General features: G+C 40.1%; 1 protein-coding gene across 1 annotated transcript in view; it reads left to right on the top strand.

Moving 5' to 3' along the window:
* The window catches only part of LOC124776795 (pancreatic triacylglycerol lipase-like), a 161,505-nt gene that overhangs the window by 44,528 nt on the left and 92,356 nt on the right, over window positions 1-24,621 (top strand). Inside the window, exons 2-3 of the mRNA XM_047251935.1 lie at window positions 9,524-9,591; window positions 17,164-17,234. Coding sequence (XP_047107891.1) covers window positions 9,540-9,591; window positions 17,164-17,234 — 123 coding nt within the window. The 5' untranslated portion in view covers window positions 9,524-9,539. The remainder of the gene's footprint in view (window positions 1-9,523; window positions 9,592-17,163; window positions 17,235-24,621) is intronic.

Genomic DNA, 24,621 nt, shown 5'->3' with positions numbered 1-24,621 from the left:
GCTGTAGAAATTTTAATGGCCAGTAGTGTATGTTATCCACAAGGCTACCAAAGATATAAAACTGTTCTGGGTCTCCTCATTCGTGGTGGTAATTCTACCAATGTGTTGGTTCATGCTGAGCACCCAGCAACCTCCTTGGTAATAGCTTCTTACTTGACTGCTTTTAAACTTCAAAACAGACTAGTTGAAGACATTCTGCTCCCCCCTCCCCCATCATGATGATTTACCCCTATAATCCTGAATTATATAATGAACCTTTCACTGACTAGTACCTGCTTCAGGCTCTTGATTCATCTTATGATATGGCCTCAGGCCCCGATTCAGTTTATAAATATAGGATTAAACATGTGAATGTGACTTACTCCTTCTGCTCTGGGTCTTCAACCAAATTCAGCTAACAGATATTTTCTCTTTACGGTGGAGAGATAGTGTCGTCATATGAATCCTTAAACCAGACAAAATCTAACATCCATCAACAGCTGGTGACTGATTAGCCTCACCAACGTGCTCTGCAAACTGGTTGAAAGAATAGTAGTCTGATGATTATGCTGGCTTCTCCAATCATGGGGCCGTTTGCTCTCCTATAGGTGTAGTTTGCAGGGAAGATGACCCGTACCTGACCATCTGGTTATTTTGGAAATAGCAACCTGATAGGCTTTTTCTAAATTCCATCTCATAGAAATCTTTTTCACCTACATAATGAATATGGCACTGTGCCACCATCACAGTTTACTTACCCTCCATGACTGGATATTTTGAGGCTCCTCAACAATTTTTGTCTTTTTTTATCTCCTGTTAATTTCAGGTAAGAGTTGGCACATCACTCAGCTCTACATATGATCAAGAGAACAATCACCATCAGGGCTCCATGCTGAGTGTGAACACACTTTTTTATTGCCATCAGTGGGCTAGTACTTCTGCCGGACCAGTGGTTACGCTTGGCCAAACTCCCTGCCACCCCAACATCGCTCTTTTACTCTGTTTTTTTAATCAACTTCAGATGTGGTTAGCACTTTTTTCTGCTGCACCCTGTTTTACTTTTTAGGAGTGCTTCTTCATATAGCATAACACAAGATCCTAAGAATTCTTTAGCATAAAACTAGTCAGTGATGAAAGAACAGTGTGTTCTCTTCTCATTATAAGCACTCTTGCAATAAAGGATTAGTTGTGAGGGGACACCATTCACTGCATGCTGAACACGAGGGACACTAGATTGTACCCACCCTCCTGCTGACCTGGTTATTTTTCTCACCTGTTTTTGCTATTGTCAGTCCCACATGCATTCATCACATTTTAAACCTCCTAATGTTAACTATTGTGGTCTACCTCTCCACCCAGTTTGAAAGAATTATTTATTCTGTCAGTCCTTTACCTGTGCCAGGTCGATGGGCTAGATGTGGCGGGGGGGGGGATGCCTTTACTGCAGATGAGTACTAGGGGACCTCATCTGCTCTCTGGCTGACCACTATATTTTATATCTTGTGCAACTATTTCTCATTTCTGACATTACTGTTGCTTTTATGGCCTTGATTTTAGCACTCCTGCATACTATCACAATGTAATCAGTTCACTAATTCCAGATGGACTGTTCCTTGAATAAGGGACTGATGACCTCACTGCCCATTCTGTACAACATACTCATTGAACTAAAAAATGTCATGCCCCAAGAACTGAATTTTGTATGAGACATACAAAATGTTTTATATGCCAAATGATGTTAATTAACGACTGAATGTTTATTGTTGGTAGATTACTATGGTACTTAAAGTGTACACATGAATCATTAGGCTATACGAAATACAACTTTTTAAATTTAAATATTTTTTGCCATACTTTTTCGAGACTTAATGATTGTAAATCGTATTCTCATAACGTTTTTTAAATTATAAGATTCGGCAAGTATCCAAAAAAATAAACAACTACTTAGGAAATAAAAATAAAAATAAAAAAAATTGGAGAGGGTGTTATTATTCGTGTAATAATAATGTTATGTTGTAATAATAATGTTATGTTGAAAGTAAACATTATAAATCTGAAACATAAAAATACAAAATACAATTGCAATACTCTCTATTGTCATCAGTAAAAATACATAGTCATAAAGTGTCATTTGCTAGCACTCCTCAAAAGTTTAGAAACAAGAAATAAGTTAAAAGTTATAGTTTCCCAGAAATATTTTTAAAACTTTGTGGGTGTATTGCTCACACTAAAACAAGACAAAATGGGCATAGCCATATAAACATATAATCAAAATTTTCCATTTTAGAGTTATAATGAAAGTTTTTAGTCAATACATTCAGAGCACAGCAACATTCAGCAATTGAAGCTTGCAATCAATACTTAAAATTCCTCTTGTGATTGGATTGATGCAAATCAACAGGCCGAAGCACTCGTTGTACCATGCGTCTGCAAAATCTCTCCACAGTGGTGAGCCCCGTGTGTGTCACCTTGTGGGGTGTATAAGGTTGGCAGCACATGCAAGAGTCACATGTGGGTGTTTTTTGGACCCGCAGGACTTGCAGTGGTAGAGTTGAGATAGTAGTGTTGCATGTGAATTGCAGCTGTTAGTTGTGTTATTGTCTAGTTCTTGTGTAAGCTGAATGTAGTGAGAATGTTTACTGTAGCAGAGAGGGCATTTGTAGTGGAAGAGGTCTTCTGTGCAGGAGGAAACTTTATGGGGCCTGTGAAGTGGCAATTTAGATTGTGTTTTGCTGCTTTGAGGTGTCCACATTGTGATGCTGTACATGATTTAATTAGAAAATTCCAGACAAAAGGTTCAGGTCATGAGACACACAAACTAGTAGGCCCATAATTTCAGCAGGACAGAATATTTGACATTTTGGACAAGATGTTGCAAAGTCCAAAAAGATCAGTGGGAGATTATCGCAAGAGGCTAAAGTGTCTCCTTCAACAGCACATAAGACCACTATCACAGCTCTGTATAAAATTACTGCTGTGCAACAATTAAATTGTGTGGATCATGTGAAATGAATAGTGGAATAGTGTTTTGTGATTGGTTTCAGCAATTTAACTGACAAGGAATTGGTGTTAATTCCCAAAATTCACAAATTTGCTCATCAGAAAATCCACATGCCTCAAGAGAAATGCCATTGCGCACAGAGAAAATTGGAGTGTGGGTTGCCATAATGTAAATGTAAATTATAGGGCCAATCTTTTCTAATACCACTGTTACTTCCGATGTCTATTGTTCCCAGACAATTTATCCATTTATTGTCCTGCTGAATGAAAATATCAGTCATTCACTTTTCCAACAAGACAAAGCTACCACTCATACAGCACACCAATCCCTATGACTTTTAGGAGAAATCTTTGAATACTGAGTAATTAAGGTAGGTCTCTGGCACTTGCACTCTCTGGATCTGTATCTGCTTGACTGTTTCCTTTGGGGTATGGCTACAACATTTGTTCATCAAAATAACCCAAAGACAATAGATGAACTGAAGACAGTGAAAATTGATTATCTGCATTCAATTACATCTGAAATATAGGTGAAGGTCTCTGTAAATAAATGTAAACATGTTGAACTATGCCTTCAAGAAAGAGGAAAACCTTTTCAGCACCTACTGTGATACTGGTGAGTAAAGTGTATTTAGCTGTCATTAATATAATTAATTAATTTCATTGTTTTAATTGTAATAATAAAAATGTTGAATCCCATCTCCCATCATAACTGCAGCCACCAGTAGTGAATCTCAGCCCCTACCTTATACAAAGTTATGAATGTGCTGCCAACCTTACACATCCCACAAGGTGAGACAAGCAGAGCACACCACTGTGGAGAGACTCTGGGGATGCACTGTATCTTCAGTGATGTGTTGCCTTGGGTATAGGTTTACATTTGATGTTTGTGTACATTTAAGGGCTGTCTGCATTAATTGCTTCACATGTATAGTTGTGGTAGCGGCGGCGGCGGCGGCAGCAGGAGTGAGTTATCTAATAAATGTTCCTTAACCGTGGTGAGATATTTCTTTTGTGAGCAGGCAAATATGATTTTAATGTAAAACCACATGAACGATAATGAATGCAACATCATATTAGAATGTGTTTTCAAGCAAGAGACAGCTGAATAATTAAACTTTTGCTGTTGTTTATCACATTGCTGACTTAAGTTCTGTGGCATCTCTAATGGGTGGTTTAAAGTAGACCAAGACTAGCTTGTATGTCTAGCAACAAAGACAGCATTTCCATGCTGTCAAACAAGATGTAAGTATGATCACATGCACATCACAGAATGATAATGATGATGTTAGATAGATAACCATGGTATGTAATTTCTATCAATCTTAATACTTTGTATTACTATCTTATGAAAAAACTGAGCATTTCACAGAAGTGCTGGACAAGTAAAATCAGAACAGTGTATTAGCATGTAACAATAGCACTTACAGACCAATAGAACACTGCTGTAGTGATGGGTTGGCAACAGTCTTTGTGCCTGCGTGATGGAGGCAGCGAACAAGGTGATTGTGCTTCTCTATGGTCAGGTAGTGTAAGTTGCAAGCAGACGTGGCAGCAATGTTCTCATGGTAGCATCAGTATACGTCTTTTTCTCTTGAATGTGTAAAGGGACACAAGTGGGTTACTAAACAAAAAAAAAACAAAAGGGAGGCATGTAGCTGTATTTGTTACAGTTCTGTTATCTGTATGATTCCTTTTACTACTTAAGAATATAATTCTTGATCCCTTGTTCTGCATGGAATCTGTGGCCAAAGAAGAAAAATCATTGTGAACCATATTGACTTCAAAATTGAAAGAAGATTACTGTTAATGTAGTAAAAGGTCCACGCAGTGGACACCAAATGAAAAAGCTACTCCTTACGTTTCTGATCTAGACTGCCATAAAAATGTGAAGGACTGTTAATCAGAACTCGGGGAGAAGTTGGAGACTAATTCACAATCGATTTATTGATCTTAAACAAGAGAAGACAACAAAATTATTAAAGAAACATCATACAAGAAATATTTATTTAACAAAAGCCTTACTAAAATGGGATCTATGGCGGACAAAGTGCTCTGCTGGGGATCGACACATGGCACTAACCAGAACACTACTCACTCTATCTCACTTCATACACGTGAATCCAGGTTATGGCATCAAACTACGCCACCACCAAACATCTATATTCTACCATACAAAAAAAAAGGAAAAATATGGTTCGAAAGAACAGGGTGCTGAGTAATAGATATTATAGCCCTACATTGCAGCAGTGAATACTTTACCATCCTACTGGTCAAGGCAGCACAGTGCGATGTGTTCGGCGACTGAAGTCATGGACAGTGGCAATCTGTTATTAAATGCGCGTTCCCGAAAAATGCAAGTACGCGGTCTCGCATTTGGTTAATTCAGAACGCAGGTACTTCCCTAAGAGCCTCTGAAACTCCGATGGATTCCAGTGTGCAGGTGGACCCGTTTGCTGGTCTGCCAAACCAATTTGACTCCATGCCACGACTATGTGTGTCGGAATACGTCAAATGTTTAGACGGCTGACTCAAGACAAATAAGTACCTCCACGCGTTACTTGTTGTGACCATGATGATATAAGCAGTACTTCTGGCGGTTCAGAAGGTGACTGGCACAGGCCCTAAGTTGCGCTCTAACAAAGGACACAAGTCTCACTGTTTAGGTAGAGACCTGCAATTCTTTACTAGCGAAGTGCCAGAACAAGAGATTTGTGCCAGAGTGCTAATCTCCTTTTCTCAGTGTTTCCTCCTCAGCTCGGTTTCAAAAGCACATTTCTCTTTTTTGACCTCCCCCAATTTTGCACAAGCCAATCATGAGCTGGAGCCCGGCATTCTAAGCTCGGAGACTGGTCTTTGCACTTCAAACTGATTCAACCGATCAGAGACTTTAAAGTTAATTGGCAGAAAACGGAAAAAATTCAGTTTCGTGGCCTCTTTCCCACAAGTTTGCCATGTCTTTTGCTAACACAATACAGCGTGGAAGTACAGCCCTCCATAAACAGCTTGTTATTTCCCCTGTTGCGTCCATTTCAAAGTTTGCAAAGAACGGCCACAAACTCGCATTGACAAAAGATGTTTTGAAACAGAGTCTGCACATCTGGGTGCCAGTTTTCCTGTCCCATGGACATTTGCAGAACGTTTACATTTCTTTTGGCAGCTTGCTCGCTAACAAGGCCTACAATGCGCTGTCAGCGACTTTTCGGTGCTAGGCAATATACCTGGACGTCTGGCGCCAAAGCTTAATGTGTTTCTGCACAATGCAACAACGGCACGGCCTGTCTCACTGTTCTCCAGAAAAAAGTGCTTTGTCGCCCCACCAACGCTGTGCTTTTACTGCAGTCGTTTAAGTCTGCACCTTGTTTCTTTGAACGCAGGTAAAGCTTACCGTATTTCTTTCCCTAGAGCATGCAAACAAGACCATAAACTGCTGCCCACCATTTCATCAGAATGTATGAAGTCAAATCGCCCTAGATCATATTCCCTACACCAAATCAGAAGTGAGTGTGCCCTGCAATCTCTCAGTCACTAGCAAGTTGCCAAGGATATAATCAAGCAATTGCTCTATTAAATGCACCACAAATTGCTGAAAATTCAGAAATAAGAAAATACTGTGTAATTCCAAATGTCAAAGCTTCACTCGTTGTAAATTGGAATACTGGTTGTATCAAGAAAGTTATAAAGTGAATATATTGTATAAAGATTGTATTTTTTATAAGTGGGATTGATAAAATATATAGATTGCATACAGATTGAAATTATACCTATTCATCCACTCTTCATTTATCTTTTCATTCTGGCATATCTGTCTTTGTAACTTGACAAACTGGTTGACCAGAACCCTACCTTGAGAAAAGATTGAACATTGGCCACTTAGTTCACAGTGATGTTGGCCATTTCCTGACTTGTACAATTTGTAACTGTGGAATCAAATCTGCTGTTAGGTACCAACTCTATATCAGGCAGCTGGCTGCAGTATTTCATAATTGCGAGACCTTGTTCCCTTTGAGTTCCTTGTGGGAGTGTCAAGTTCAAAATGAAATGGCAGCATTTCATCGTATTAGCAGATCAGGCAGAAAGCAGGACATCAGTGCTTTGCACAAACTGGATAGCTAGCATTAGCAGGAGCTTAGTAAAGCAATACGACTGAGAAGTATCACATCACCTGCTTACATGAAGTAAAAAGCCGGACCAGGCTGTTGGTATAACAAATGCGTTAAGCAAATAGGGCATGATATGAATTGCTGATACATTCATATTAGGAAAGCCTATGTGGTCATTACAAGTGACGTTGGTTCAACGCCAGCCGATATTTCACACTATAAATACTCCAGCATTTGAGTTCAGAAGGGAGACAGTCAGAAGGATCGATGATGTACAGGATGTGTGCATTTGATTCTGTAACATGGTATTGACTCTGGGTGTAAGTCTGTTGTAGATTTCCTGCTTGTGCTCGACACCACCGACAGCCACCGGAGAGATGTCTTCCTCTCCGTAAGCCCCAGTCAAGAGTTTGGCACTGCTGACAGCTTCCAACACAGATGGGAAGGCCTGGGGGTCTTCCATGTTGACTTGGGCCAGGACACCAGCATACCTGACACTTCAGTGGAGCCACAGGGCCTACCTGCATGGCAGGCCAGGGTCGGCGCACTTCCCAACAAAACGGCAACTGCCTTACGGTTCGGAGAGCAGAGATGAGCCACAGTTACAGGAGGTGATTGAGGACCTGGTAGGTTGGCATGTGTAAGCCACATATGCATGCCCCACCTTCTTAGAGTGTGGAGGGTGGAGACTCAGCATTGTCTTCGGTAAAGGAGAGGTGTATTTGCAGAAATAAATAGTTAAGTCACTCTTCTTTTACTGTGCCCACCGGTGAACACAGGTTACAACCACCTCCTCTTCCCTGAGGATCTGGCAGGTGGCGACTATTGGGAGGCGTGGCAGATGGATGATGTGTCAGGAGGCACTCGTCCAGTTTGCCACTTTTCCACTTGCTGGTTCCTCAGGGAAGAGGAGGTAGTTGTAAAATGTGTATGCCAGTGGGCACAAAAAGAAGAGTGACTTTTAACCATTTATTTCTGCAAATACATCTTTCCTTTAGCAAGGCTATGGTGGTCTTCTGTCGCTGCTTGTGTGGGTGTGCCGAGACTGCACAGCAGCTACTCAGGAAGACGATGTTGCGTCTCCACCCTCCGCACTTGAAGGAGGTGGGGCATGTATATGTGGCTTACACATGCCAGCCTACCAGGTCCTCGATCCCCTCCTGCAGCTGTGGCTCATTTATGCTCTCTGAACCGTGAAGATGGTTGCCGTTTGGTTGGGAAGTGTGCCGACCCTGGCTTGCTGTGCAGGTAGGCCCCATGGCTCCACTGAAGCGTCAGGAACACTGGTGTCCTGGCCCAAGTCAACACGGAACACCTCCTCATTTTCCCATCTGCGTTGGAAGCTGTCAGCAGTGCCAAACTCATGAATGGTGCTTACAGAGAGGAAGACATCTCTCCAGTGGCTGTTGGTGGTGTTGAGCACGAGCAGGGAATCTAAAATAGACTTACACCCAGCTCAATATCATGTCAGAAAATTGAGTGGACACATCCTGTACGTCATTGATCCTTCTGACCATCTCCCTTCTGAACTCAAATGCGGAGTATTTATGGAGTATTTATAGTGTGAAATATCGGCTGGTGTTGACCCAACATCACTTGTCATGACCGCATAGGCTTTCCTAATATGAATGTATCAGCGATTCATATCATGCCCGATTTGCTTAATGCATCTATTTTCACCACCAGACTGGTCCGTAAAAATATTCAGGACGCCTTCTTGTGTTAGCGATGCGGCTTCTTACTTCATGTAAGGAGGCGACTTGATACTTCTGCCATGTTGCCTCACTAAGCTCCTGCTGATGCTAGCTACCCAGTTCACACAAAGTGTTGATGTTCTGCTTTGTGCCTGACCTGCTAACATAATCAAACGCTGCCATTTTGTTTTGTGCTTGTTGACACTCCTGCAAGGAACACAAAGTGAATGAGGTCTTGCAATTGTAAGATTCTGCGGCCAGCTGTGTGTGTGTGTGTGTGTGTGTGTGTGTGTGTGTGTGTGTGTGTGTGTGTGTGTGTCTTTTTTTCTTTTTCTACTTCTACATCTCCACATAGGTCTGGAGTTGGAGGTAAAGAAGTGTTAATTGGTAATGCCTCATACATAGGTTGCCCAGAATAACTGGTTTATTGTGCAAAAAGTGTTGGAATGCATTCCAGGGGGGTGCCCCAAGCAGCTAGTTGTATTGCTTGGGCCTTAAAACTGGTCCTTGTCCAAACAATAAACAAGTAAAAATAAAACTCAGAACCTTGTAAATGAGATCAAGTAAAATTATTTTTCAAATGGTTCTATTTGGAAAGTGAACATTGCAGTTGTTCACTCTTGGTCAACTGATAGCCTCAATTACTCTATACATTAAAATAAGAGATTATTTTGATTTAAGTGAGTAACAGTACCACTGTAAATTTCACGGGAAGTATTAATAATAAAACAGTCCTGTATGTTTCAGAGACTCCTTAAAGAAGATGAAGCCATCTGGATCACTAATTACACTGATGCTAATATGCACTATAAAATGTAAGTACAATGAGAATAGCTTTGCCGTGCCTCTGTGATTTCAAAAAATTTTGTTACACAGTGCAGTAGTAGTAGTAGTAGTAGTAGTAGTTTGTTGTTGCTGTTGTTGTTTATGTCCTGTGTTATAAACATAGTGAATGACTTAGATATGACAAATTGCTTTGAGACACTATTTCTACACAGACAATATGAAAATCTGAGTCAAAATTGGTGGACTCCAGCCAATATGTATGTAACACAAAAGTAATATAATTATGTAAAAATCTGTTGAACTTGCATTTAAAGAGGTTTTGAGGTGTTTTGTTATGATGTAGATATATATCTGTGTACAAAATATAAATAAAATTACTTCTTGCATTATTTTGTCAAATGAGTACTGGAAGGAACATGAGTCTTTTTATAACAGAGAGGAATAATTAATTACAAAAATTAATCTCATAATGAAGGTTGAAATAAGTCTTAGACCCATTGAAAAAATGGACAAATATCTTTTACTCACCTCTGGGATAGATGGTCACTGTGAAGAATAAAACTGCATTATCAGTGACCCATCAGTGGAGCCAAACATATCTAAAATGAAAGATAATCTGAGCAAAGGCACAGGAAACAAGACAATGTAAGTATTCCCAGCTAAGACTGTGAGCTGTTAAACAGCCTGAATAAGAGGGTCAATCTGTTAAGTGACCCTCATATTGTCTGAGTTCCATGAAAATCTTCTCGAATAGTGGTGCCTTATTGGAGAAAAGGGTAGGAGATTAGGAGAATAGATTAGAGAAAAGGATAGGTACAGCCTTTTGATGTTTCCAAATTAAATATTACTCCTGGGACCATTGTCTGTAACATTTAAACTGTCAGACCAGGGTTCTAGCCTGATCTTCACTTTCCTGGGAAATGCACGTACTATTACAACATTTGCATCAAGATATATCTTCAATTTAATGTAAGTAGATATGAAAAAAGAAAGATTTTATCAAATCAACCTATATTACCATTTTAGTTTTTATGGCCTTAAATGACCAGTTACCAATTGAATACTGTTTCAAGCTTTTAGGAAAAAATGTCCACTTTGCATTTCCTTTTGTTTTGCTGGTGCCAAAGGTCAGAATTATAAAAGGCTAATGAGCTACAATAGAGGTGAGCTTCCGTTATGAGACTGCTCCTCTTGCTGTCAGCTGATATCATACAAAGTTGAAGATGGATTGCGGCCCATTATTGTCTTTATGTCATGCCTGTATAATACAGCTGATATTTCCTTTAGTAGCACCTCACCATGCCCTGTTTAACTGTCCACAAAGAAAGAGGAAAGAACAAATCTAGAATGGAATATAATAATTTAAATGAGGACAGATTACAGAATAAAGCAGGAATTGAGCAGTAGTGTTCTCCATTGGTTATAATTAACTTATGGAGATTAGTTCCATTTTAGAATAAATCACTACTCATTAAGGTACTGAGACCTTCAAAGGCTCTACCCTTGTCACCTTGTGCAAGAGCAGGTCTCTTATGCCTAATCACGAAAAATAAACAATATTCATTGGACATTTGCTGATTGGCCACAAAGTTTGTACATGATAATCACCAGTTGAGCTTTCAGACAAAATGAATTACCAAATAACTATTAAACTCACAGGGCTCACACAGGCATAATCATTCACTGTTTTTACACTGTGGCTCAACCCCATATTCATGATGAATGATAGAAACATGAAAGACTTAGGACATGTTGGAAGGAAGAGTTATTGGTACAAGTTTGGAAAGTGTTAGTGCATGCAACGTAGGTTTTGACATTTAGACTAGAACGATGCGAGCAGTGTAGGAAACTATGAAGACTGTACAGTATAAACTCTGCAGATGATGTTGCAAATGTTGGAGTTCATAATGCAGTTAAGATCAGATATTGATTTTGTTACAATATGATACTCTTTACCAACCTTGCACTGGAATTATGAACATTCCTGTGTCTCACAATCATCAGAATCATTGGCAAAGCTTTGAAATAACACTTCATGGAGAGTACAGTCTCTGAAAAGGTTCTACCCTGAAAAACAGGATACAAATGGCCTCCTTGTGGCATTACAATGTAAACTTCACAATGAGAATTAAGTGCTATAGCCTGACTCTAACCTACTGAAGAGTTGGAGAAAGAAGATAATTGACAGTTGCAGTGGGCTTTCCTCTACTACAGCCAGTCAGCAATGCTGTTTTATATATGTCTCTATGGCAATATCTCAGTGTTGTTGCAGCTCTATATATGAGTAATGTTTTTGCATATAGCCATTTGAGCCTGGCAGTTGAAAGCTGGCAACATTGCTGTTAGCTGTCAGGGATATTTTTCTCACTGAATCTACTATACGTAGGCAATTGCTGTGAACCATGTAGTGTGTGGAATCAAGAGCAACACTAAATCAATAGCTTAAAATGTTTAGAGAGTGCACATTAAGACTATCAACAGTATGAGCCTGAATAACTTCTGATGAATGAAAGCCAGAATAATCTTATGCAGCACTCACAGTTTCAAAATCGAAGTCCAGGTCCAGAAAGTGAGGCAATAACTGTAGTTTAGAACTGGTGTAACTATGGGTTTAGTAATGAAAATTCAATTGGTGGATGTGTGTGCTGTGCTGAGCCTTTATTTCCAGTAGAGGGCTAATGGCCAGCCATACAAGATATGTTTCTTGCCACACCTAAGCTGGTGGTTGCCAAATGTGTTTGTTCGAGCCATACTATATTAACACCAGCACTCTCTGAATTCATCTCCACATTGATGAAGTAGTGGGCTGTTAAAAGACCACACATTGCTCACAAATAAAATGCAAACAAAACTGAGTGTAACAGGTCTAGTAAAGATTTTCATAATTGTTGAATAACATCCTCATTTGAAACAAGGAGTGCTCCTTTCATATACAGCTGGGACAATTGATTTGTGCAAGAATCTTGATATACATTTACACTCAGTGCTCACTTTCCTAATTCCATTTTATTTTTTTTTATTTTTTTGTTTAGCTTTTTGGTTTTAGTGTATACAGCTTCTATTGGGGATGTGTTCCATACCGTAAAATTTTTAAGAAACATTTGCAGTTACATCAATGAGCCAACATGTTATGAACACCTGCTTAATAGCTTGTTTGTCCAGATTTGGTACACAATACAGCACCAGTACTGCTGAAAGATGACATTGCTCTCAGGTAAGATGTGAAGCATGAAGGGACGCAGATGGTCCGCAGCTGAAATGTGTTCTGTTACTACTACAGGTCCCATGCACAGGAGACTGTTTTCCGTAGCATAATACTGCTCCCACTGGCCTGTGCCCAAGCCATGGTGCATATTTGGAGTTGCCGTTTATCTTGACGATGGGCATTTGTGGAGATGATAATCGACCTGGTTTAGCAGAAAACATGATTATTTGAAAGACACGTTTCCAACAATCCACGGTCAAATCCTGATGGTCCTGTGCCCACTGCAGGATGTCTTTGGGTCAACATGAGAACACACAGAGGTTGTCTGCTGTGGAGTTCCATGTTCAACGGTATACCTTAAACAGTGTGCTCTGAAACACTTCTGTGTGCCCTAGCATTGGGCTCTGTTGGCAGAGATACCACAGATCACCATGTATCTTTTGTTATAGAGCAGACAAGTCTCAGAACCCCACATTTTGCAAAGAGTCATGGATGTCTTACCGCTTAGCGCCCAGTGGTAGTTCCACGTTCTTCTGCCACTTACCGTAGATGCTCATGACAGTACCATGTGAACATTGGACCAGCTTCACTGTTTTTGAAATAGTTATTCACAGACTCTGTGTAATAATAACCTGCCCTTTGTCGACTCTTATCTCAATACATTTCCCCATTTTGAGCCCATATCTTCACTAGGGTGATTCCCCATCTATCTCTGCTCCTCTTACATGCTCTCCTTACCACATCATGCCTAAAATGCCACCAGGTGTCATCCAGCATCACAGTGAGCAAGTGGCATAATGGTTTTGCTGTTAAGTGTAGAAGTGTAGAAGTGTAAAATCTTCTTCAGAACAGTGTGCAGCATTTTACAATAATGTAAAAGCAGCACTGTGTGTGTGTGTGTGTGTGTGTGTGTGTGTGTGTGTGTGGACATCACCATAGATTTAGTTCACATATGCAAATCATTAGTTTACATACACTGTCTGATCAAAAGTATCTGGACACCTCCAAAAACATACGTTTCTCATATTAGACACATTGTGCTGCCAGGTAATCCATATCAGCAACCTCAGTAGTCATTAGACATCGTGAGAGAGCAGAATGGACCACTCCACAGAACTCACAGACTTCGAATGTGGTCAGGTGATTGGGTGTCACTTATGTCGTATGTCTGTATGTGAGGTTTCCACACTCCTAAACATCCATAGGTCCACTGTTTCCAATGTGATAGTTAAGTAGACATGTGAAGAGACATATAAAGCACAAAACTGTACAGGCCGACCTCATCTATTGCCTGACAGAAATCGCTGACAGTTGAAGAGGGTCATAATGTGTAATACGCAGACATCTATCCAGACCATCACACAGGAATTCCAAACTGCATTAAGATCCACTGCAAGTACAAACTGCATTAGGATCCACTGCAAGTACTATGACAATTAGGCTGGAGGTGAGAACTTGGATTTCATCGTTGAGTGGCTGCTCATAAGCCACACATCATACCAGCAAATGCCAAACGACGCCTCGCTTGGTGTAAGGAGCATAGACATTGGATGATTGAACAGTGGAAAAACGTTGTGTGGAGTGACAAATCATGGTACACAATGTGGCGATATGATGTCGGGGTCTGGGTATTGCGAATGCCCGGTGAAAGTCATCTGCCAGCATGTGTAGTGCCAACAGTAAAATTTGGAGGTGGTGGTGTAATGGTGTGGTCATGTTTTTCAAGGAGGGGGCTTGCACCACTTGTAGTTTTACGTGGCACTATCATAGCACGGGCCTATATTGATGTTTTGAGCACCTTCTTGCTTCCCACTGTTGAAGAGTAATTCGGGAATGGTGATTGTGTCATTCAACATGATCGAACACCTGTTCATAATGCACGACGTGTGGCAGAGTGGTTCCACAACAATAACATCCCTGTAATGGACTGGCCTGCACAGAGTCCTGACCTAAATCCTACAGAAAACCTCTGGGGTGTTTTGGAATTCTGACTTTGTGCCAGGTCTCACCGACTGACATCAATGCCTCTCCTCAGTGCAGCACTCTGTGAAGAATGGGCTGCCATTCCCCAATAAACCTTCCAACACCTGACTGAATGTATGCCTGCAAGAGTGGAAGCTGTCATTAAGGCTGAGGGTGGGCAAACACGATATTGAATTCCAGTATTACCGATGGAGGGTGCCATGAACTTGTAAGTAATTTCCAGCAAGGTGTTTGGATACGTTTGATCACATAGTGTATATATAAATGCATAAATTGATATAAAATGTGAAAATCTGAAATTATCAGTTTCTTGTTGAAATAACAAACCTACAGCTACATACATTGTTTTACAAAGAGACATTAAAATTTGAAATGTTCTACTGAATAACATCTGTCATCCATTAATAAATGCTTCAGTTTATTGTTTAAGGTGTTTAAGCCAGATATCTTTGGTAGTCTGTTGTAGAAAATTGCTCCTATTGAATGTAGACTGAGGTCTGCAGCCTTTTTTACTTGCATTTCTTTGAATGTTTTCTATTCCCTTGAATTACAGTTATGTACATTACTGTCTGTTACATTATGTTCTGGATTTAGTTTTACAAACATGATTGCCTGCAGGATGTACACAGAGTAGATGGTAAGTATTTTATATTTTCTGAAAATTTCTGTACAAGGCTCTCTACCTTAGCTGCCTCTCTTGCTGCCCTTTTGTGTTGTTTGAAAAGCCCATCTTTAGACTGCTTGTGCTCCACCCAATATCTCAATACTGTACTCATGGACTGTAGACATAAATGGTAAGATCTTCCTGTAATCATGTCAACAAGATTCTGAAAAAGTTAGGAGAAGAGCAAATAAAAGTTCAGAGAATGTTCTTATTTTATAATTAGAGACTGAGGACTTTACACAGACATGAAAAAGCAATAGTAACACTCTCAGTAGAGAGATCCATAGGACGTGCCTCTTAATTTAATGACACTATCTCCTTTGTCTAAAATTTCTGAAGTCAGACTAATGACTTGTTCCATCTTTGCATGGGAATTACACAGGAGAGTGTGGATTTACATAGAAGAGTACTGTTAGGAAGAGTTTGATGGGAGTTGATGAATCACATTCTTAACTATTCATTACAAAGTGCTGCAAATAGTGAGTAATCATAGCAGTGCAGAAACAAATTCTCCTTTGAAGGGAAGAAGGAAGGAAGGAACGAACGAAGGAAGGATGGTGGGATAGAAGTAATGGGACGAGGGGGGAGGGGGGGAGGAGGAGGAGGAGGAGGAGGAGGAAGTAGTTTACAACCCCGAAACAGGCTGTTAGAGGAAATATTGAGCAATAAGATAGTCACATTTGGATGATTCCTGAAGTTCAAATAGTGTAAGCTTCAAGTTGGAAAAAAGCACCAGGCATCTGTTGTCAGATCCTAAATGCACATGAAGTACATGAAACTGATAAGACAAGGTTTGAGGAAGAGTGATGATACATTCAAACTTCTACTAAACTATAGCAAAACAGTTCAATAAACACCTGTTCACCCATTGAGCTACTAACAGCACATCATATTTGCATATTAGATTCCATTTCCCCAAAAACAGCTAGAGATGAAGATCGTGGATAAATTGTAAATGAAATCTTGACCCTGTCAATAAGATAGCAATATTGAGAACTACATTTCTACTGCACATGTCCAAAAAGACGAAGATTCATTATCGAGACACCTTTCTTGGAGGTTCCATGCATTGTGCTGTTACTTGCATTTATTCAAAGGAACAACTTTCACTTTGTTAGAGTCATGCTGGACATGCAAGACAGGTGATATGAGCAGAGAAAGTTATGTCACCATAACAGTTGTTCAGTGAGGAAGTTACTTGGCTAAACTGAAACCCTTAGGAACAGATGGAAGGAATTAGGGACCCGAGATACTGTATCAACTTTCAAAAGACTTTGATTTTTGTGTTAGATTTAATATTCTGATTGATAATGTACAGTCAGTATGTCATGGTTGCCAAAAGTCAAGATCTGTTGTGTTACTTAACCATATATTTTAGTATAAGTAATTAAAAATAGCGATTACCAGCATGAAGATCTGGTATAGTGTGTTCATTGTAACCATCTCGGCCTTGTCAGTGAATAACAATAAAAAAAACTACCAGTCCACCAATTACATCTGTCTTATATTGCCATCAATAAATGCTGTTTGTAATTCAGTGACATACATTATTACAAAGATGCAGATGTGATGAATTAATTATGTAGATTACATTATCAACTGTATCTCAAAAATGATGGTTGGTTTACAAATATATCTAGGAAAATTTCCTCTCTCTCTCTCTCTCTCTCTCTCTCTCTCTCTCTCTCTCTCTCTCTCTCTCTCTCTCTCTCCCTCTCTCTAAAAAAAAGTATGTATTCCATGTTTCAGCTGTTATGAGCTGTGCTCGTTCAAGAGACTTTGCCCGAACACATGATGCCTTAAGCACCAATCTAGTCGAGGTAAGTTTCTTTTTTTATAATTTTTTTGTATGTTGAGAGTGTGAAATGTCATTAGTCAGATGATGTACATTTGGGAATCATTTGACTGATGCACAGAAAACTTACAATAAACAGTTCTCACATACATGGCTTCTCTGCTGTTAAAAAAACACTCTGCCAATGAGTCTCCTAAAACACTCATTCCTTCTCATGCATCAAACTTTATCTTCAATAACTATTTTTTTCTGGTTTTAAAGGCCAGACTTAAACAATAAAGTATGGCAAATCTGAAAGACAGAATACTTACATCCTTTGCTGACCTTTCCTTGGGCAGTGTGGAAGGTGTATTGCTAATTTATTTACCTTAACTTCCAGAAGCTGCATCATTTTATTTTGTACGTGTCATTTGATGATAATTTCTTGGACTTGACTCACTGCAAAGAACAACTCTTTAATTTCCATAAACAGTTGAACTCAATTTCCTAACTGAAATTTACTTGGTCACTTTACAGATTACAAGCCACTTTCCTGGATGTTGACTTCCATCTTACTGAGGTGGCCTTCTTCACACTAACCAGAATGATCTGGACATTTTAAACCCCTGCAGTGTCAAACAGAGCTTATATCTCTGTGGTAAAAAAAGATTTTCAAATACCAAATCTGTTAATACGTACATAAATATATCCGTTCCCAGGCTTTCCTCTACCAATCTGACTTTATTTTTGGCAATGTTCTCCCAGTTCAAAACTACCTGAAAGCCCATTCCACCTGTTTCCCAGTGCCACTGTGGCCTTCAGTGACATTAGAGATTAGTTCACTATTCTGACCAACCTGTCAGAACTCCGGAGATGGGAACTTGCCCTTCAGTATATCCTCTCTTCTCGTTATCCTCCAGGCCTCAATCTCTGATAATTTCAATTTGCTGCCGCTCATACCTCACCTGTCTTTCAACAACATCTTTGCCTCTGTACTTCCACCTCGACTGACATCTCTGCCCAAACTCTTTGCCTTTACAAATGTCTGCTTGTGTCTGTGTATGTGCGGATGGATATGTGTGTGTGTGTGTGTGTGTGCGCGCGAGTGTATACCTGTCCTTTTTTCCCCCTAAGGTAAGTCTTTCCGCTCCCGGGATTGGAATGACTCCTTACCCTCTCCCTTAAAACCCACATCCTTTCGTATTTCCCTCGCCTTCCCTCTTTCCTGATGAAGCAACCTTAGGTTGTGAAAGCTCGAATTTTGTGTGTATGTTTGTGTTTGTTTGTGTGTCTATTGACCTGCCAGCACTTTCGTTTGGTAAGTCACATCATCTTTGTTTTTAGATATATTTTTCCCACGTGGAATGTTTCCCTCTATTATACAGACTTATTCAGTTTAATATGAAGGGGCTTTGGAGGAATTTTTGGTGTGACTCACTGCCTTCAAAAGTCATAATTTCACACCAGCCATCTGTTCTACAACATTTAGTGTGTTTATCATATGCTCATAGGATTTTGGTAGTGTGTTCAGAAACTGACTCAACAGAAAGTATTCCCATTAAGATTCTCATAAGAGGCAATTTTTATTGGAAACAGTGAAAGACAGTTTGTAAATAAACACCTATGACTCTTTAGTGTTAGTTTCTTCTTTATTTGGCTGGATACTTTTGGGAAGCAAGTCAGGAGCCTGTATGCATGCAACTGTGGTGAATTTTATTCATTCTTACTAGTCTCCACTGCCCTTGGATAATGACTTCAGATGCTTTTGGGGCTTGCAGACTATAGCAATTACTGCCAATCAAGATTGATTTGCAAGCAAGTACACAAGATCTCTTAGAGAGTTCAGAGTATCTTTCTGTATGAAGGATCAAGGAGCAGAGGTTTCACTTCCCAAAAGGCAGGATGAAACCTTCCTAGTAATAAACTGAGTGCAGAGAAATAATTGAACCACATGAAGACAAGATTTAACCACCAAGAAACTTTTAAGCAAGTATACTAAGACTTAATGTTAAATTAAATTACACAGGGGCAAGTAGAGGATGCTCCCACTCAGCTATCAGAGAAGGCACTGTTATATGATCATCATGGAGTGAGGAAAGAGAAACACCGGAAGACTAAGTGGAGAATAGTTCTAGACACGACATCTTACAAAAGCAATGCACCTTATAAAGTACTATAGGCAGGGCCAAATCTACTAGCTGAAAGCATAGAGATTTTATTGAGATTCAGTCTACATTCCACTGTTATGGACATCAGGGATTCCTTCAGCTGGTCTCAAATGAAGAAGACAGATTTGACTAGGTTCTTCTGATCCAGTATTAACCAGGACAAAATGGGAGATCTTCAAATAACAGTCAGTGTAACACAATACTGCTTCACTAGGCTCCCATTTGGCCCTGTGCAGCCCATTTTTACTCTCTGCATCTCTAAGAGAACATGCTGACAAGAGTATGACATCATTTCCCACTGTGGTACCTCTTACAAACAGGAGCACATGCATGGGTGACTATGGCAGCAGCTGAAAGTGATAATTGGTGATCACCATATACTACGAACTTGTAGTCCTAATGAAACTGATCAGCCTCCCCTTATTGGAATAGGCTACCAACTCAAAAAAACTGAAATTATTTGGAAGGCTGAAGGACTAGAATCCCACATAATGACTCAAGTTTTAGGCATAGAGTTGAACACCAAGAATGACTACTTGTGTATCGACCTCAGTGAAATCGCACAGAAGTCAACAGAAGAGCCAGACATCAGATAACTCTTACAATCTACAGGTAGGTTATGATCCACTTGAACTGTTCTGTCTCTTCTTTTGGAAATTTGTTAGAACAGGACATTTACTGCAGGGAAGCACCTGGAATGAACTTTTGTGCCTTGGGACCTAGGAGCACGGTGGTGCACATGAATATTGTCATTATCACAGGCATGTGTTCCAAATGGCTAATCACAGTTCATGGTGAAGACACTCATGTGCATGTATTCTGTGACACATCTGAAAAGACTACACAGAGCACTCAATGTTCTAGCTCATTTAGCCTATGGCAAGAACATAACTTGCTCTTGTTAAGGTGACCTTGCCACAATTGCTACTTTCAGCAACAGTAGTGGGAATCAGACTACTGGGTTACTTCTGCTGCACAACAGAATTCATAATGTCTCATGCAATGTTGTGGATGGACGCTACAGTCAATTAAGTTGGATTTGCTACAACCCAAATGGATGGAATATCTTTGTTCGTAATTTTGAAATTGAGATTCAAGCTCACTCGACTCTCACACACTGATCATCTTTAATGAGGACTCCTCAGAGGTCAAAAACATTCCATGGAAATTTTGTGGAATGGACCACTTTGGCTTGCACACCCTCAAGATACTCCAACAGTGGACTGGCTACTTCCCGAGGAGAAGACAAAGAAAACCCATAGCAAAGGTCTGTTGACATCTACATTGACCAGCATCATGAACCTTTCTAAATTCAGCTCATACTGTAGGCTCATTCCAACTAGAGAATGTACTCTGTTTTCAATACAGTGTTCATCAGGAGGAGGAATCTTCGGGAGAGCTTACAGTATCTGAACTATTAGCTTCCTCGATGTATTGAATATGAGGAGCTCAGAGAGAATTCTTTGCTGAAGAACTAAGAGACCTTCAAAATAATTTCACTACCAAGAGAGTAAAAAATTACAAAGTACAACCATTTCATAGAAGATGGACTGACACCTAGCAGGTCGACTGAAGTGCACTAGCCTCAACAGGAAACAAAAACATTGGTTGCTCCTTGATGGTTTCCACCATTTGACACAGTTGGTTGTTTGAGGGGGATGCATCTGCCTCCAACACATTGGTGTTCATTCTGTACTGCCCTAACTTTGGACAGAACCTTGGAGCCTCAGAATTTGTTAGACAATCAGAAGAATCCTACACTCCTGTTTTGCATGTATCCTGTGTCCTGAAGAACCCATCATGGCAACATATTGAAGTAGCACTGCCATCTGAATGAGTTATGCCAGCTAAACCATTTGCTGTAATAGGGATAGAATTTGCTGGACCACTATTCATCTAAGAGGGAAGAGAAATGCACGAGTCACATATTGCTGTTTCCACATGTGTTACTACATGACCAGTGCACCTAAAAACTCTGTACAGACTTGTCAATAGCCAAGTTTCTTATGGAACTCCAGTGTTTTGCCAGAAGGTGTGCACTACCGCTTATGATTTACACAGACAATGTGAAAACATTCCACGCCACACGTCCATTGTTGTCCATTGTGCATTCCGACAGACATCAAGTAGGACAATGTGACACCCCAAACTTTCAGAATTGCTACATAGTGGCTCCAGGAACACTCTTCTGAGTTAAAACACTTCTGCTGGCCACCAAGCTCCCCAGACATGAACATTGTTGAGCATATCTGGGATGCCTTGCAACACGGGTGTAGCACAACTCTGGAAGATGGTAACCACTACAGACTAATTCCTGCAGATGCTATTGAGACTTGCAAGCTCAGTGAGGAACTACTGATCACCACTGTGATTAGTACTGAACACACTGTGAACTCGAGAATCATTACGCAAGGTGACATTGAAGATACGCTAACCTCTTTCTGTTTTCTGACTGGAAAGAAACTCATAATAATTCCAACGGGATCAGAACCTATATTGAATAATAACCCAGCAAAAGAATTCTAGCTGAGACAGCAACTCTTAGACAGCTTCTTGAAACAGGATGAAAGAGGAGATGTATGAGGCCTTCTGAGGTCCTGATATACACTGAAGTGCCAAAGAAACTGGTATAGGCATGTGTGTTCAAATACAGAGATATTTGAACAGGCCGAATATGGTGCTGTGGTCGGCAGCACCATAGATAACAAGTGTCTGGCACAGCAGTCATATCAGTTACTGCTGCTACAATGGCAGGTTATCAAGATTTAAGTGAGTTTGAACATGGCGTTGTAGTCGGCACATGAGCAATGGGGCACAGCATCTCCAAGGTAGTGATGAAGTGGAGATTTTCCTGAATGACCATTTCACAAGTGTACCATAAATATAAAGAATCTGGTGAAACATCAAATCTCAGACATTGCTGCTGCCAGAAAAAGATCCTGCAAGAATGGGACCAACAGTGAGTGAAAAGAACCATTCAACACCACAGAAGTGCAACCCTTCCAAAAATTGCTGCAGATCTCAATGTAAGGCCATCAACAAGAGTCAGCATCCTGAACCATTCAATTAAAAATCATCAATATGGGCTTTTGGAGCCAAAGGCCCATTCATGTACCCTTGATGACTGCACAACACAAAGCTTTGTGCCTTGCCCGGACATGTCAACAATGACATTGGACTGTTGATGACTGGGAACATGTTGCCTGGTTGGACGAGTCTCATTTCAAATTGTATCGAGTGGATGGACGTGTATGGGTATGGAGAAAACCTCATGAATCCATGGGCCCTGCATGTCAGCAGGGGACTTTTCAAGCTGGTGGAAGCTCTGTAATGGTGTGGGGTGTGTGCAGTTAGTGATATGGAACCCCTGATACATCTAGATACAACTGACAGGCGACATGTACATAAGCATCCTGTCTGGTCATGTGAATCCATTGATGTCCATTGTGCATTCTGACAGACTTGGACACTTCCAGCAGGACAATGCAACACCCCAAACTTTCAAAATTGTTACAGAGTGGCTCCAGGAACACTCTTCTGAGTTAAAACCCTTCTGCTGGCCACCAAACTCTCCACACATGAACATTATTGAGCATATCTGGGATGCCTTACAACATGCTGTTCAGAAGAGGTCTCCACCCCTCATACTCGTAAGGATTTATGAACATCCCTCAGGATTTGTCATGTCAGTTCCCTCTAGCACTACTTCAGACATTAGTAGAGTCAATGCCACATCATGCTACAGCACTTTTGCATGCTCGTGGGGGGCCCTACATGATATTAAGCAGGTGTACCAGTTTCTTTGTCTCTTCAGTGTATAAGGTCTTGATACACAATTTGCAATGCACAATATCTGTTAGAACTGAATAACTTCCATGAAGTTAAATGTCCACCAGGATGTCTTAACAAATTCGGCCCCGGGGTACAGGAGGACGTGTGTTACAGGTATGTGTGGAGGAGAGCCAGGGTTAAGAGAGCACTACCTGGAAGATAAGGGAAGATTAGAACAATAATCCTCTCCACACCAGAGGCTCACATGATCAGCTGTCCCATGCAGTGGGTCATACCTACAAAGGTCAACTAGGGTGTGGAGGAGGATATCACGGAATGAGCTATCTGTTAAGAACAAAAGATTATCAGATTATTCTTTGGAGAAGTATATCTGACTTATTGATATATATAGTTCTGCGATGCAAAATAAAGTTTGTTTGTGGATCTTGTACACACTGTAATGACCATTCTGTTGAGTGCCCACTAACCCAAACGTAACAAAAGTACAGAAAGTACACATCTTGGCATTAGTGGTTCAATTCACCATTAACCCCCTTAACTTAAACAATTTATGTAGAAAAGAGTGAACAAAAATTTCTAATAGCTGAATTTTAAAGTTTGTTATGATTATAGAGTATTCCAAACAGTAGGTCGACAAAGTACACACTTAAGGGGTAATTACAGAATGTTGAAGAAAGGTTATATTAAAAGCTCAAGCATACTCCTTGCTTTTAAAAAATATGCTATATAGAATAAAATGTCTTGAGTCACAATATTTTAGTTGAATCTCTTTCAAAACTGCTTGTATTGTTTTTGATAAACAATAATAATTACAATAACACACTTTCACACAACATTCATCTTTATATGTTAATGGCTGTGTGAAAGGCTCTGGAGCTTATTATGATGCGTAGATCTACATTACAATCTTCGCACATATATCACGATTCCCTCATATTTTTCTTCCCATTTGCATCTTGAACTTGGCTGCACATCCCATGTATTCTGGTAGGATTCTGCTTCTTTGCAGTGGCTGGGATGAACATTGGGAAATGATGGGTAGTTAAATGAATAAGGTTGGTGCTAATGGATGGATGACTAGCTACTTTCAAAGATAATTCTATCCTGCAATATTTGGCTGTCATCTTTCCAGTCATTGTCACACAAAAATCAGGAGCATTCATTGTTCCTCCAGATTTCTTGTATACGATGAATAAATTAGAGAGAGCCAATTCAAGTAGACAGAAAAAATTTTTTGTACTATTTTTCCCATGTTACTGAATTGTTTGTTATATGTTGGTCAGCTGCATCCACTCCTCCCATTGTGTCATTATATGATGTGACTGCTGCTGGATTTATCTGTTTACCCTTTTCATTTCTGCATTGCAGGTGCTCAAAATACACACATCACACATGTCTTTCCATGTCTTTGTACCTTCACCCCTCTGAAAAGCAAAAATATATCCCTTCTTCATTTCTTTATTGAAAGTTTGC

The sequence above is a fragment of the Schistocerca piceifrons genome, chromosome 2, assembly GCF_021461385.2.
Source record: "Schistocerca piceifrons isolate TAMUIC-IGC-003096 chromosome 2, iqSchPice1.1, whole genome shotgun sequence".
NCBI lineage: Eukaryota > Metazoa > Arthropoda > Insecta > Orthoptera > Acrididae > Schistocerca > Schistocerca piceifrons.
The sequence above is the reverse complement of the archived record's forward strand: the minus strand, read 5'-3'. Positions and strand labels throughout refer to the sequence as shown.